Source organism: Aptenodytes patagonicus, chromosome 14, assembly GCF_965638725.1.
Source record: "Aptenodytes patagonicus chromosome 14, bAptPat1.pri.cur, whole genome shotgun sequence".
NCBI lineage: Eukaryota > Metazoa > Chordata > Aves > Sphenisciformes > Spheniscidae > Aptenodytes > Aptenodytes patagonicus.
The window spans coordinates 5,750,957-5,766,322 of record NC_134962.1 but is presented as its reverse complement, the minus strand read 5'-3'; the positions used below and the strand labels follow the sequence as shown (position 1 = coordinate 5,766,322).

At 37.2% G+C, this 15,366-nt stretch overlaps 1 protein-coding gene across 2 annotated transcripts in view; it reads left to right on the top strand.

Annotated features, from left to right (window-relative positions):
- The window catches only part of GNAS (GNAS complex locus), a 166,172-nt gene that overhangs the window by 113,993 nt on the left and 36,813 nt on the right, over positions 1 to 15,366 (top strand). For both annotated transcript variants that reach the window (XM_076352209.1, XM_076352210.1), the window contains exon 5: positions 6,089 to 6,186. In XM_076352209.1, the coding sequence (XP_076208324.1) occupies positions 6,089 to 6,186 (98 nt within the window). The remainder of the gene's footprint in view (positions 1 to 6,088; positions 6,187 to 15,366) is intronic.

Here is a 15,366-nt window from a genome sequence, read left to right as displayed (position 1 = left end):
CAAGCAATAATTAACACTTGTTCACACCATTAGGAATGCAGATGTTTCCCTATTCAAGTAAGTGGCTTATTAAACTGTCTGATTTGACAAATTTAACACATTCTAGTATCCCTGCCCAAACACAGGGAGAATGACAAGATACCATCAGTTTCCTTCTCTGAGTGGCCTTACAGTCAATAGTAATCACTTGATTTCAGATACGAGCAATGAAAAATAAATAAATTTGTCATGTATTTACCTGTCCTGGAAGGAGAAAATCAACGTGTGCAGTTTGTCTTGGAATGCACCGTGCTGCCTTGCCGTCCTGTGACCTTGTCTGTTCTAAGGCGGTTCATTAGCAGAATGCAGCAGAACTGCCTGACTGTCATGAAAGTAAGGTTCATGTGCCCCCACCTTGCAGAGTAGGTTTGTAAAGGGGTTTGAAACCAATGGTCAATGTTATTTTTAAAAGCTGAACACATTGGGAAGCAAATGTCCTCCAAGATACAGTTTTACAGTTAGAAGCTGGTTTGGTTTGACCTTTAATCATTAGGTTTGTAAGTGGATGACCTATTTAAAACTCTTATTATGAAATGTGCAGCTCCATGGGACAGTGAACTTTGCCCAGGAATTGAATCCCAGTTTTAACCACAACATTGTGTAATGGTTGTACACACCTTTTAGTAGGTAAGGTTTTTTTTCAATGGCATTGACTTTAGCTGGAACTAGTAAATAAGCTGTTCTAATGGCAGATCCACCCTATATTATATTCTACAAAGAAAAAGTAATGTTGCATGTCCATGCTAAGGTTCCTGTGAACATGGTGTCATAGTAGCAAGAACTGTGCCAATGTTTTTCCCTGCCAACATCCTAATGCCTATAAAACATTGCTTCATAAACATTTTTTTAAAAGTCTCTTGAGTATTTATATATCTGGAGGGAACAAAACCTTGTAGACAGTATGTCCAGTTTTTCTCTTTCCTTTTCTACTAATATTTTATCCTTTTAGAATGCCTCTCAAAAGCTGATCTTGGTTCCTTTATTTTTTCCCAGGCCTGGAGTTTGTCTCTTGAGGATTATTTTTTTTAACAACCCAAACGCTCAACCTCCAAGTTCTTTAACACTTTCTCTGGTTTGACTTTTAAGAAAACCACTGTTTACCTGCTGCCATTTATTCAATTTGCTGAAATTTTCTAATACAAGTAGGTTTTTAACCTGATTAGACTCTGCATTGCCCCTTTTCTAAGCCAGAATTGTGTCAGTAAGATCTTTCTGGAACAAAGTACTGTTTTCCAAGCATCCCTTTTACATGATGATTTCCGCTGATGGTTTTTTTTTCTCTAGAGGTCTGCGTAGATTCCTGTAAGTGAGTACAAGCAATTTACAAATGTTGCCTGTTGACTCATTGTATTGGGAAACTTTCAGCAGGTGGAGAAAGTGTTGTCTAATAAATAAAACATTAGTACTGAAATATGTTTCTTTTCACATAAATGTGACTTTTTAAGTATCGCGGTATTATGACATGATGAGAGATGAGGCTTCCTCGCCATCAGCAAGTCATGGTCCTTGATACTTCAGTTATCTAAGTAAGACCAGAGAAGGTTTACCCAGACAGTGCATTTTCTCAGAGCTTTTTATAGTTTCACAGAAGCATAGCCTGTTAGTTAGGGATTGTGCCCGGAATTCAAACTATGCCCCTGCCCAGCCTGAACACATTCAAAGTCAAGCCCTGTTTGTTCTGTTCAGATTTGTGTTACATTGGCATCGTTTTCCCGAAGTGTTCTACACAAGAATTTCTCCCTCTTTAGGGTTACGTTAGCGCTTTGAAAAGTGTAAAGTCTGGTCTGGTGGTAAATAAATGCTACAATCTTGACATAATTCCTAGGAAGAATTCATTTCTCACCTTCCTTGGTGATGCCATGCTGTCATCACTTATGTTGACTTTTGTTGCTTTACACAGCTTCAGCTATAGTTTAAACAGGATCTTGGGTGTGTATCGTGTAACTGCAGCATTTTTTTTTAATGGAAAATGACATAACTTGGATATTTTTTTTTCAGTTCTAATTATGCATAGGGCAAGAATGGATAATATGACCACACTTTGCAAATACTATGGATCGTTTGGAACCTAACATTTAAATCCTGTTTATTGTGGAATGTCATCTCAAACGAAATTGTTGTTTAGCATTATTTGTTTATTTTAGCTGTTTTGTTAGGAGTTCCATTTTATAGTGCAAGAGAAACCTGTGTTGATGCTGCTGTAGAGTCTGTTATATTAGAATGTGCCAGCAAATGAATCAGTGTTATGGAAACAAGAACCAGACATGTAAGGACTAGTTTTCTGGCTATTTCTTTTCAGGAAATTTGCCTGCTACTTTTGGTTAATTTGTTTCCTAACTCATTATTTTTAGAGATCTCATACAAATTAGACCTATTTAACTAAAAAAAACCCCCACCCTGTTGCTAACTTGATTTTTCTAGTGGCTTCCGAAGCCCCTGTTTTACCTGAATACGTAACAAATCTTGTGGTTTTACTTGCCTTCCCTGAGAGTAGCCCCAGGCTACATTCCATGACTCAAATGGGATGCTGAGGGTTTCTTATGTTATTCTTTTTCTTAAATATTATTTCAGAATTGTGGTTAGTGTAGGTGTACTGGGGAGGAGGGAGAATCTGTTTTTTTGCAACTAGCTACTATGTCTTAATTCCAAAATCAGTCACTAGTATAAGCAGGCTTCTAATAAAGCAAGAGTGGAACTCTATAAGCCTGGTTCCAACTTTTCTTTGGTGAACACCTTCCTAGTTTACAGTTGTGTAAGCTGGGTCAGCATTAGTCCCAAAATGGGTGAAGATGTATTTGATGTGGCCTAAAGACAAAAGGTTGTTTATTAATAAAAGGCCTTCATATTTGGCTATCACAAGTCATGTAGTTCGGTTTTAAAAACAAAATGAAAACAAACAAACAACAAAAGACCAAAAGAAACACAAAAACCCCACCCCCAAAAACCCCACTGTGTCTTAGTATAATAATCTATTGCTCATTACTTGCTGTAGATCCTGATTTTGAAATGCCAGTAAAAAGTTCAAAGAATGTGGACTTAAATTCTTTTTCCATCCCACGTGGACAGTTAATAACCGTATTGAAAAGATTGCATAAGTATTGCTGGTTATAGTTCAGATTAGCAGGACAGACATAAAGGCAATACTAAGTATTTTATTGCTAATTTGGCCTAACAAGGCACAAACATTGATCATTGTCTCATTATTGTAATCCACGTATTTTCTTAGAAGTTAAGAACTGCCCTTAAAATACACAGGGTGGACTCTTCTGAACAATATGTAACTGTTCTGTTAAACTGAATCCTAGGCTTTTTATTATCAATGTGTTTATGCTAGGGCCAGGAACTGGATTTACTTTTCATCCCGTTTTAAGAGTCTGATTGCAGAAACTACTCCAAATGTTTCTCCACAAGGTATGATGGAGTTCGTAAGTTGTTTGAAATAATTGCTTTATATCAGTTCTCTACCAGAATGTCGTAATTGTAGTGAGAAACAGTAGTGAGGAAGGACTTTTGTGTCTCATTTTTGTGGCAGTTTTACTGTGCTGTGACTTTTTTTCATTAAGGCACTGCCTCTTTTCACTTTAAATGTGCATTTGTAGGTGATGAAGAATCTTTATGTTCTATTGCATTTTCTGTAAACTTATCTTTGCCTAGTTATTTGTTTACTTACTGTAATGCAGGATGAAGCCAGTATTTTGGGGTATATTTGGAGATAATTGGCTTGGCAGATGCTGACCCCAGTTTGAAGTAGATGTCTATTTTAGAACCATATCTCTGCCAAATAGTTCCATTAACTATCTGAAGTCTGGTGTAAGTTATCTTGATTAGATGGGAGATTTAAATGGTATGTGTCCATTTGAATCAGCTGCTGTTTCAGCAAAATAACTCGTACAATTGACGATTCAATTTTTCAGTTTCCAGCTTTGTAGTAATAAGTTGAGTGAGTTGTAAGATGTTCTGTATTAGACTACTGTTACTTTTTAAAATAAATATATAAAGCCACCCCAAAATGGGTTTGGTTCAAATACAGTGAGATTCCAGAAAATTCCCCTCTCTCCTTTACTTTCTCTTCCTACTCCTTTTTGCTTTGGAAAGATATTTTCCTCACTATGCTGTGATACAGTTGAAGATTGAAGGTAATTGACAGTCCCCTAACTGCCAAAAAATTGGAAACCTTCAAAATGAAAGCATCCAATGAAAATAATTCCAGCAGTGGGAGAAAGAAAACTGATGACTGGAATTAAGATTTTGATTTATCGTTTACTTTCTTTAACAGCAAATGGTTGTACAATCTACAAATACTAAAAATCAAGTAAAATCTTCTTATCTACTTATGAAAGACATTTAACTGGCCTTTTTGTTCATGAACAGTTATAAAAGCAGGGAACAAACTGAAAAGATACATCTAATACTATGTATAAACTTTATAATATCTTTAAAAGAAATTAGAACAAAATTTTACCATAGAGAGTTTTTTAGATGTGTAGTGTGCATTTGCTATTGTTTGTGTGTATGTGCAGCTAGTGAATATTCAACAGCAATAAAAGCAAGATCAAATTTACATTTGATAGGCTGTTTCCATCATTGGTATTCACAATTGTATGATCATACAATCACATATGCATCTTATACCTGCCAAAAAGAGGATGGTTTGAAAATCTGCATCACTAAATTTACTTTAAGATGCCATTATGCGTCTTTAAGATGCCATTTAAAGCATCTACTGTTCTGGTACAGTTCAGGTGTTAGTTAACGTTCTGGTAGGAAAGTGAATTTTTTAAAAAGGTATTTTCAAGTGGAACCTTGGAAGTCACATTTGGATGTGGCCCCTTTCTTTGTACTACGCTGATAGTAAAAGAATGTGAGAGACTGATATCCCAAGAGAGGGAGTGATTCCAAAGCTAAGTTAATGGAGGAACCTCGAAGCAGTAAAATGGCTATTTAAAATAATATATTCTTTTTCTTTAAAATATTTCTACTGTAAAGAAAAGGGGTGGGGGGAGAAACAGAATATATACAGCAACTATTTTAAAGGTCACATGCTGTCCTGGATGCAAAAAAGCTCATTTGGAGTAAGTTACCTGAACCACTTAAAATCAGAATAAAAGTATTTAGTCCAAAACATTTTAAAAGCTCTGAGAGTTAGCCAAGAAAAGTTCATGGCCGTTGATAAAAGTAATGCCCACAGTGGTGTGCGTATTTAAGTCACTAGGCTGCTGCTGTTCTTTCTAAGTCTATTCAGAGATCTTGGACTAATAGCCAGAAATACAATTACATATTGCACACATCCCTGTGAAGCCAAAGTACATCTTTTATATTCAAAAAAGAACGGGCTTCTGGTTGCGTTTTATACTTGTGTTACAGGTTCAATGAAACTGAAGCATCGCATTTTTGGCTGTCTGTTTTCATATCTTGACTTGTAATTTTTAAGGTTGACACAATCAAAACACTATCTAGCTTTGTATCACTGTATTTCTTCTGGAGTCCAATATCCTTTTACACCGTAAAAGAATAAAGTCTGCAGATACTTTGAGTCAAGTGATACAGGGTTAAGTAAGGTACAGATGTCTACATAGTCCCTGAAGATCCTCACTAACTTGGAAAGTCAAGTAAAACCTAATCATCATTTGCTATCTTTATGTAAGAATTACTGAGAAATAGTGTTTCATTGAAGAAAAATAAAAATCTTGACAGCCAAATAAATATAACATGCAGTGGAATCGTGAGTTAAAGAACAAATGTTATCAAATAGTACTGATTATTAAAAATGCCAACAGAATTGTCATTAATGAAAAGTTAACCCTTCTTTCAATATATAGTTGGACTCAATCAAAATGATTGAGAAGCAGTTCTTTAAGTGTTACAAAACGTTAAAGTCAAAACAACTAAGAAAGCCAACTGAACTTGTAGTCAGGTTTTGAAAATGTTTAAGTTTTTTGTTAAATATGCTACCATTTACTGTTCATTACTGTGGTGTAACGATATGTTACCATTTGTCGATTCTCTTCATATATAATCCATTTTGCTAATACTATTTTTACTCTTTCAGGAGTTTTATGAACACACAAAAACACTTTGGCAAGACGAAGGTGTGAAAGCCTGCTATGAGAGATCTAATGAATATCAACTGATTGATTGTGCGCAGTAGTAAGTATTGTTTCTATTCTGCTGTATATTGACTGCGATATACAAATTTTTTAATTGAATGTTAATGACAGTGATTTGGATGGTACTGGTGCTTACTTTTCCTTACCTTGGAAAAGGAGTGTATGCTACATAGTGAATTCTTGGTAATCAGCTGTTCAGAGAGGTAGGAAAAACTGGCATTCAGTTAGACAATAATATCTATATCGAAAACCTTGCAGATGCTTTCAAATGGTCTTAATACAGGCTGACACCTTAATGCAGTGGACAATTGTATTGTCTTGAAGACCAAATTTCCTGCTTCTTCCACTTAGACCAGTTCCTTTCCAAATGACAGCTTCAGATACTGCAGCAAGTTTTAGTAAGTTGGAAAGTACGTTGGTGTGAAACATGCTCATGTTTGTAGCTTTTGTTTTTAGTGCAGTTTATTTATCTGAAAACAAAAGAGGTGACAGCAACAATCATGGGCAGCAGCCTGTGATCAGTCACCAGGACTTCTGCTTGTGTGCCTTTGTGCACATATCTGAGTCATTCGGTCTCTTCTGCTATTTATACCACTGTGATAATTAGTATTGTCATGAGAGACTGCTGCATGTTTGCGGTTATTTATCACATATAGCAATATAGCATGGTTCAGAATTTTTTTGTGGCAAGATGTTTGTGATAATTGTGACCATTCCTGGTATTTTTGTTGTGTATACTCAAGAATTGCAGGCCTTAAATTTGGAATATTAATGGCTAAAACTGTTCTCTGTTAGTTTATACTCTCTCTACTTCTTTTGGAGAAGGGTCAAGGAAATGCAGGTTTCTCATTTCACGTGATAATGGACAACTGCAGTTTGTCTACTACTGCATCTCTTAAAGAACATATGATGAAATAAAATTTGTAAGGTTCTTTTTTTAGGGTAGGTTCTTTTTCTTTAGGTAGACTTAAAGGTAAATCAACAATTAGCTCTGTTTGAAAAGAGACCAGGGAGATAATTTTACTATGACTTGCACAGCTCCAGGTCTTTAGGAGCCTCTTTGAAGTTTTGCCATTGTTTCTAGTGTGAATTTGTTTGATGTGTAGCGATGTCTTTTGCATTAGGTGACTAATGTTTGATCATTTGGCATGGAACTTTTTGCAAGTTCAGTTGCTACAAAATAAAAAATACTACAAGATTTTCATCTTCTGTCAACTATCCAGTAAATTTTGTCTTTCCTAGTGTAAAGCTGATAGAAATGGGGAAAAACTACTTCTGTTTCTGATAGTGTTTGGTTATCTGTTTGTTTCTGGTTAGTGTTTGTTAATAGTCAACTTCTATGACTGGAAGAAGTAAATATTGTTAAGCACTAAGGGGGTTTTGTGTTGCCCTTTTTTGGAAGAGGAACAAATTTTGTTCTGCCCTGAATGCACAGAAGAAAGCTAAAATTCTTATCGTCCCTGATTGCTGGACATTGACTTTTTCATGGGTCAGCAAAGGGGGTGGCCTTCATGACGATTTTACCGTCCTGCTCCATCTAGTGGAACACTTAATTCTACATCATGGGCTGTTGAGCCAAAAATAAACCTTGTACACTGCTGACAAACTACAGATTTTTTTCCTAAGATACCATTGCTGTCTCCTTCCAAAATATTTAATAATTCTAATATTAATTCAATTTGATAGTAATGTGTATGACATTATTTTCTTGCAGAAGGAGCTGTCTAATTGCTAGTTTCGCTAGTTCTTGTCCTTTCTGGCATTTCTGATCGTGCAGTGGCATTGTTTTTAATAACAGAATATGCAAAGTAAGAGTTTTTTTTAATAGCAAAATGTTTGCTTGGAGGTTAATGTCACTTTGAAATTCTGGACTTGTTTTTATCATCTTAAATTTTCAAGGGACCTGACAAAAGTTACTTCCTGTAAAATCTGACATGATTGATACCTTGAAATTAACCTGGTGAGCACACTCTAAAAAAATGTAGCAAAGGCAAAATACAAAATGTAGCTGAGATTTATCAAGTGAAGACTATTTTAATTTCAATGTGCAAGCTACTGTCATTAGGGCTAGTAGAAGTTAAAAGAGAAAGTTGAGCAAACTGCATTGGAGTCATCAGTTCTTTCAGAGAAGAGTCTTGGGTTCTAAACACTTTCCCCTCTTGTTTAAAACAAGAAAGGTATACTTAAAATGGAAGGTGGAAAAGTGGCTTTTCTCTTTCAAGATCAATCCAGCTTCCAAAAATCCCTTCTTGCTCTTGAAAGTTGATTAAATTCTTAAATATTAATGGATTCTTTGTTTGGTGAATTACTTTAAAATTCTAAACAATGTTTCTTGTTCACAAAAATTAACTTTTTACAGTTGTTTGTAAAACTTTTAGTTTTTTTTTTAAACTGTCATTTTCTGAAGTGTGAATTGCTTAGTGTAAAGTTTGTCTTGCTATGGGCTCATTTAACATTCTGCATTTTTTAAAAAAGAAATTTTTTTCACTCTTGGAAGTAACACGGTTATATATAGGAAGCTTTGCAAAGAGATTCTGCCGAATGTTTAAAAATCAATTTTGTCTGTCTTTTAGCAGGGAACAGTGAGGCGCGTATATCTTTGTTTGGCTTTCAGAAACGTTAGTATCAAAATGAAATTCATTTCTGTTTCTGCCAAACCTCCGTGAAATGAATGCAGATCTTGAAGAGTTTAAGGGCTGGTCTGTGTCGCCTGTCCTCGGGGAGCGGGCACGTTGCAGGGCTTGTGGTCTGCTTGTGCGGCAGCTGTTCCAGGCAGCAGGCTGCGGCAGCACCCGGCATCCTGCCTGCTGTCTTCTGGGAACTGGCACAAATCCTTTCCCTCCTCTTACTTCCATCTTTTGTTAATGGTGTGGTGGTGGCAGTGAGGTATTGGAAGGCCATGAGGACTTACCCAGTTCCCTTCTGTTTGACATTGCACTTTTACAATTCTGCTTTTCATGGATAAAAACTGGTCCTCCCTGTAGGCAGCTTAGCTATAGTCCAACAGAAGGTCTTTCAGAGTTAAGGACTGTATGGCATAGCTGCAGGATGCTGGAGCATCTTGAAAAGAAAGATGTTGGGGAGATGGAGGCTTAAACTCTTGCAGAGTTTGTGCTGAGGAAGGAAGAGAACTAGCTGATGAGTCAGGAGCTCTCCTAGATGAACAAAGGATGAGGGGAAAGCCACTTTTTGCTGCTTGCTCTTTCCCAGGAAAGTGGGAACGAATACAATTCTCAACCTAATGTGTTGTGTCTACCTGACTCAAAGGTAGGTGTTTAGAGTCTGGAAATGGTATTTTTCACCTGCTCCTGAGCAGTAACTTTAAATACTACAATACTTCCTGCTGACTCGCTACAATTTTTCAGTGTCTCCCCATAAGAAGTTAACGTTTATATTCACTTTACCAAAAGCCACAGGTACCGTCCTGGCTTTCCATTTAACTGCAGTTGTGATCTTTGCAGGCGTGAAGCTGGGAGGCCCGGCCACTAACCTCATCTGCTGGGAGCCCTTCTGGTATCCTGCCCTTTATCCTCAAGCTCACTGGCTAAATGAAAATGTCACTTCGGAGGAACCCTGTTCATTTTGAAAGAGTAGCTGCCTCTGCTCATCATGAGCTTTACTGTACTTCCTGCCTAGGCATATTTTACAGTCTTGAGAGGCAGAGAAAGGAAAGGAGGCTGTTTCCCTTTTCTTAACTGGACTTACTAAGTAATTAGTTTCAATTCTGCTTTTAGAACAACACGGTCTGTGAGGTTGTCACCAGTTTCTCCCCAAGAGGAGTGTATTTTAGCTGTGAGGAGGGAGCGTTATCTATGAGGAGACCAAATTTCATTGCTCTTGCATCTTCTGGGGATGTATACAGAAGAGAACGAATGTTTGTACTGAAGCTGCCATGTGATACTGCTCTTGGCTAATAATAAACAGAAGAACGCAGAAGTGTCTAGAATATAGAAAACCCCAAACGGTGATAAATAAATGATTTACCATCCTTCATATTTATTCCCTGAAGGCACAGGATTGTGTTTTATTTAGAATATATTACTTAATACTAAGAATGTAGGAGCCATTTCCACTGTAATGTGCCAAGACCTGTTTGTCAAATACATGCCTTCTGACAAATATAAACAAATACGATCTTTCTGAAGTGCTGTTGCTGCTAATACTTCTACCTCGGTTTTCATTTCATATCTGTTCTTAAAGCCTCACAAATACGCAGCAGAGTAGTCAGAGGAATTAGGATCTCTCCCATATGAATGTGCTGTTTGTGGCACGAGGGCATGAAGGATGCCAGCACCGTCCTGTAAGGTCTGACCCAAAGTCTGTGGATGTCCTGAAGAAGATTGCTTTGGTGTCAGTAGCCTTTGGATTAGCTATTTAGCAAATCAAAAGCAAAGCCTGGGTACATGAGCCTCCTAGTGCTTTTTCTAGACTTGCTAATATTAGGCTGTGCCCACAGATCCTTGAATTTTTGCTTTAGTTAGCCTTGGCCACCAATGTGATTTTGTGCTTCATTTTACGCTATGCTTTCTCTTCGTATCTCCTAGCTGGCGCTTCCTGGTTTTGGCGGGGGTGGAAAAGGAAATAATGTGAGAGACAGTCTTTGCAACCCATTTCACACCCTCCGATATCAGGAAGGGCTGGAAGTAGCATGAGGGAGCCCATTCTCACGCTATTTCCTGCCGCCGGCCGCACCGGCTTTTCTCCTGCCGCCTGCCATTTCGGGGAAGGAGAAAGCACGGGGAGGTGGCCGGTCTAGGTGCAGAGTCGTGTTTCTCGAACTTCAGCACCAGCAGAGCCACTCTGATAGCTTGAAACTGTGCCAGGCTGCTCCAGAAGAGTTTTATGAGAAGTATTTTTTAAGATGTTTGTTTTTAAAATACTTATCAAAGAAAGGAGGGGAGTGCAGCTATTAGCTGACTGCTGTGCAGGGCTGCTAAAGCATCAGCAGATGTGGACGCGCTGTTTTTTTAATTTTAAATTTGTTATGGGTTGTAAATTCTTTATATTTTTATTAAGATTTACAGTGTGTTTTATTTCTGGATTTGCTGACTTGTAGAGAGCAATTAAGAGCCCCGATCTGAGCACTTAATGATTTTCTTCCATGTTGATTTCACTTCATGACAAAGTTCCCTTCATGGAACATGTAGTAAAGTGCATTTGCTGAGCATCTCACCTTTTTAAATAGCGGCCAATTTATCAGTGGTACCACTGTTAGTCTAGTTTCTTATTCATATTACTACTTTTTTTTTTTCCTTTCTACTTTCTTTCTACTCGATGTGATTTTGGCAGAGTAGTTGCTCTTGTCTCCTCCAGCTCTGCAAGCTATGTCTGCATATTCACATTCAACAGGACAGGAATTTCCCTGGCCTATATTCCTGGCATACATGAGCTTCTTACGGACATTAACAATTATATTGTTGAACATTCCTGTGAGGAAGAATAATATTCATGTCCCCTTTCACTGATCTAAAACTGATGAGCTTGCCTACTGCTGTGTGAATTCTTTGGCAAGCCAAGGAATAGACCCAGATCATCTAACTTCTAACCCTTAGTCTTGATGATAAAACCCACCTTACTTTATTCCACAGCACTTAGACATAACTGAATTAGGGTCTTCTCCCTACTCGTCTTCAGCCTGAGGGAACAGAGGACCATGTTTTAAACGAGGTTAAATTTCAATTTAAAAAAAAAGAAATATAGCCCTGGTTATATTTCCTCTGCAATCCAGTGGGCTATTAGGTGCAGAAATAGGTTGCTGTAGATGATGGGAAGCACAGTAACTGCTGTCTTTGCATGACTTTAGTGAAGTCACTACCAACAAAATGAGTCTGAATATATAAGTAGCTGAATTATACCTAACTACTCAATGTGTCTGCCCTTTCTTGCTGACTGTTCGTAGCAGGGATGTGCCTGCTGGCAAGTGCTGTGAAAACCAGATTACCTAAATTTAGCCAATAAATGGATTATGAATCCAACACATGTTCCCACTGTTGTCACAGCTAATCATAAATTCATAATTTCAAGCTACACTCAACCCCAGATAAACTCTGTCTTCAAAATAAATTACATCCCAGTGTGAAGCAAGATAAAACAAAAGGTGTCCTGGAATAGCTTGCTTGAGTATTATGAATTAGGAGCACCAATAAGTGAAAACACTAAAAGTGATGAGCCATAATGGCAGAAAGACCTTTACAAGTCCAAAATGTGAATAATTTAAGAATTCATACCACAGGCTTTTGAGGTCTGTGCAATGCCCACTGTATCATTCTGAATTATTGTGAAAGTGTTTAACTGTTTGCTCCAGAAATCCAATTTCTGCCTCCACTTTCACTTGCTCTGCCACTTGTAACCCCCCCACTTCCCATCACCTTCAGTCATTTGCCACTTTTATTTCTCCTTTGTTCCACACATCTGTTAATGTGTCAGTCCCTTTCTGGCCTTGGGCTGCAGATGCAACTTCCTTTCCGTGTCAAGTTGTAAATATTAGGGATTTGCCTTCAGCTGGAGGCAGGGCTGACCTGATCTGAAGAGCATAAAAAAGCTGGGTTGGAACTTCTTCCCCAATTTCTTGACCCAGTCCTGCATCCAAATAGTTACACTTTGCCTTTTAGTTCAAGTGTATCACTTGCTAATGCCCGCAAGAGTTAAGGATAAACCCTAGTGCAAGTGTTCATGGATGCCTGATTTAGTGGAAATGGATGTTCATTTCTCAATGTGTTACATTTGCTTTCACATGCAAATGAAGCATTTGCTCATAGAGCAGCTATTTCTTTCAGTAACAAATTCACATGCACAGAATTTACTTAGGTTAGGCACATGCTTGCTCAAGAGTATTTATGAAAGTTTGGCATGAATGTTAACATTTTATTTAAATAAAATCTGTCCATAAAATAATAAATTGCCTCTGTGATCATAAGTAGACATCCACGTGATTTGTTCAGTAGATTGTTGTTTTCCTCTGACAGCTAAGTTTCATTTTGAATGGCAAAAGCGCATCAAGACAGTGTCACGAAGGCAGGACTAAATAACAAGCATATTGACATCTTTAGTTAGCCGGTGAAGAATACTGTGTTGAGTCCAGTTGGTAGTTTGCTCAGGATGTCTCTCAGCTGATATTTTACTTTAACAGCCTACTGTAAAACCAAAGGTGGTGTTATCAAAGAATGTGAATGTATCAGTAACTGTAAAACCAAAGGTGATGTTATCAAAGAATGTGAATGTATCAGTAACTACTACTGTATAAACCTAAGAATGATGCAGCTTCGTAAGGTAATTCTGTACTAAAAGTACTTGGCTACAGTTCAGAATTCTGCAGACAAAGTTGTTCTGTAGCCCAATTTCTTGATGGTTTGCCTATACCCATAGAGTTAATTAACCCAGAGTTAAAAATAATTCACTAAAGAGACTAACAGATTCCTTGTTACTAGTGGTAAAAAGGGCAAACTGTGTTGTTTGATAAAGAATGTTATGCTGCATCACCAAATGATTTTAAACATTTTAATAAATGAATAATACAGATAAATGACAAAATGTGCATAAGCCCTGAGAATATCTATTTCAAAAAGAGAAAATGAAATAATCTTGAGCTTTTTAAAGCAAATGTCAGATGCATATTTTTGTAATTGCTTTAAAGTCTGTTTGGTACAGTAGTATCTGGACTTCTTAGTCAACGTATTTCTGATACCTATCCATGCTTCTGCTTTGTTTTTTGTGGCACTGCTCTCTGCAAACATACAAATTCAAATGCAGTGGAATTTTTTTGTGGGTGAAGGGGAAGAGTTGAAATGCAACACAGCAGGAGATGGAATATAAGCCAAAACCCTTCTGTTAATTAAACTTTTACTAATTTCTGCATTTTAATGGCAACAGGTTCTGCATTTCTTCTCACTCTTTCCTTTTCCCATCCTCAAAAGTTTTTGCTGTGGCGTTAATTAATAGTGTGAGAGAATATGCTAGAAATATATTTAAAAACATCCTTTGTCTGCTGAGGGTTTTGGAAGAGATGCTGTGAATATCATATTGTTCTCTTGCTCTGTTGATAGGTACAAGTTTGTAATAGAATGAGAATTAGTGAACTACACTGGCAGGGTGCTTGTTCTGCAGATAACTCTGTGATTTGTATACATGTGTATATACCTAAAGCTAAATTTATCTGGCGTTAGTTATGCAAAACAGTTAAAGAGTTGCCACCTTGAAAAGTAGTGTTTCCAGCTTTTAATCAAGAGGGACTTTGAAACCCTTTCCATATGGTCATTAATTCAAAGACATGTTTTGAGGATGGGGTCAGATCAGTTGCTTCAAAGAGATGTGTAGGGTTGATCTTTGTTGATTATTTTGGTTGATTATTTGTTAAGTTTTGAGACTTCATAAATCATTTTCCATGTAATTAAAATGACCAATATTTTTCAAACAACTAATATATTAGTAAGCAAGATTTCATGTATGCATTCAAAGCCCTGACTCAATGCGCAACCCATTTTGAGTGATTAATCAGTGTTGTTACAGACTTGACACAAAATAATTTACTTGAGAAATTAGTATGTTGCATTGTTACACAAGATCATTAAATGCAGCTACTAACATAACATTACTACACAATTTTGATTTTCTTTCGTGATTGTAAAGATTAAGAAAAATTCAATAGCCTGGATTCATCCTTACAGGAACTCTCTTAAAATAGATGGGGTTTCTCCTACTGTGAGTTAATTCATTAACAACAGGTTTCACAAATATCGCTGATTGCATGGATTCCTTGGTGTTCTGCCGAGCAGCCTTTCATCCTTTAAGCGATGCCACGCATTCCTGGAGTGAGGGGATCTCACTATTGTAGTAAACACTGTATCAGGCTACTAGTGCAAAGCTGATAAACACACAATTGGTGCATTTACTGCAAGACAGGCCCAACGTTTGACGAGGTTTGACATGTTCAGAAAGTCAGACAAGTGGCGGAGCTACGTGACTGCTGAAAGCTCAAGATTCTTTGGCTTGCCTGCACTGTATGTGGATGTTGCAGATGGTATTGCTCTTTTTTCTGTTTTTTTTTTTAAATTTTATTTTCACTAGGCATAGAATATACTTTTTTATGGTAGGGAAAATGCAACAAATTCACCCTAAAAATAACGCTTTTTGCTGCAGGTGAAACTTCTCCTGTAATATCAGTTCTCAAAAAAATACACATACTTTGAGTAAATTTGAAACAGTAAAATAGTAGATCATTGTG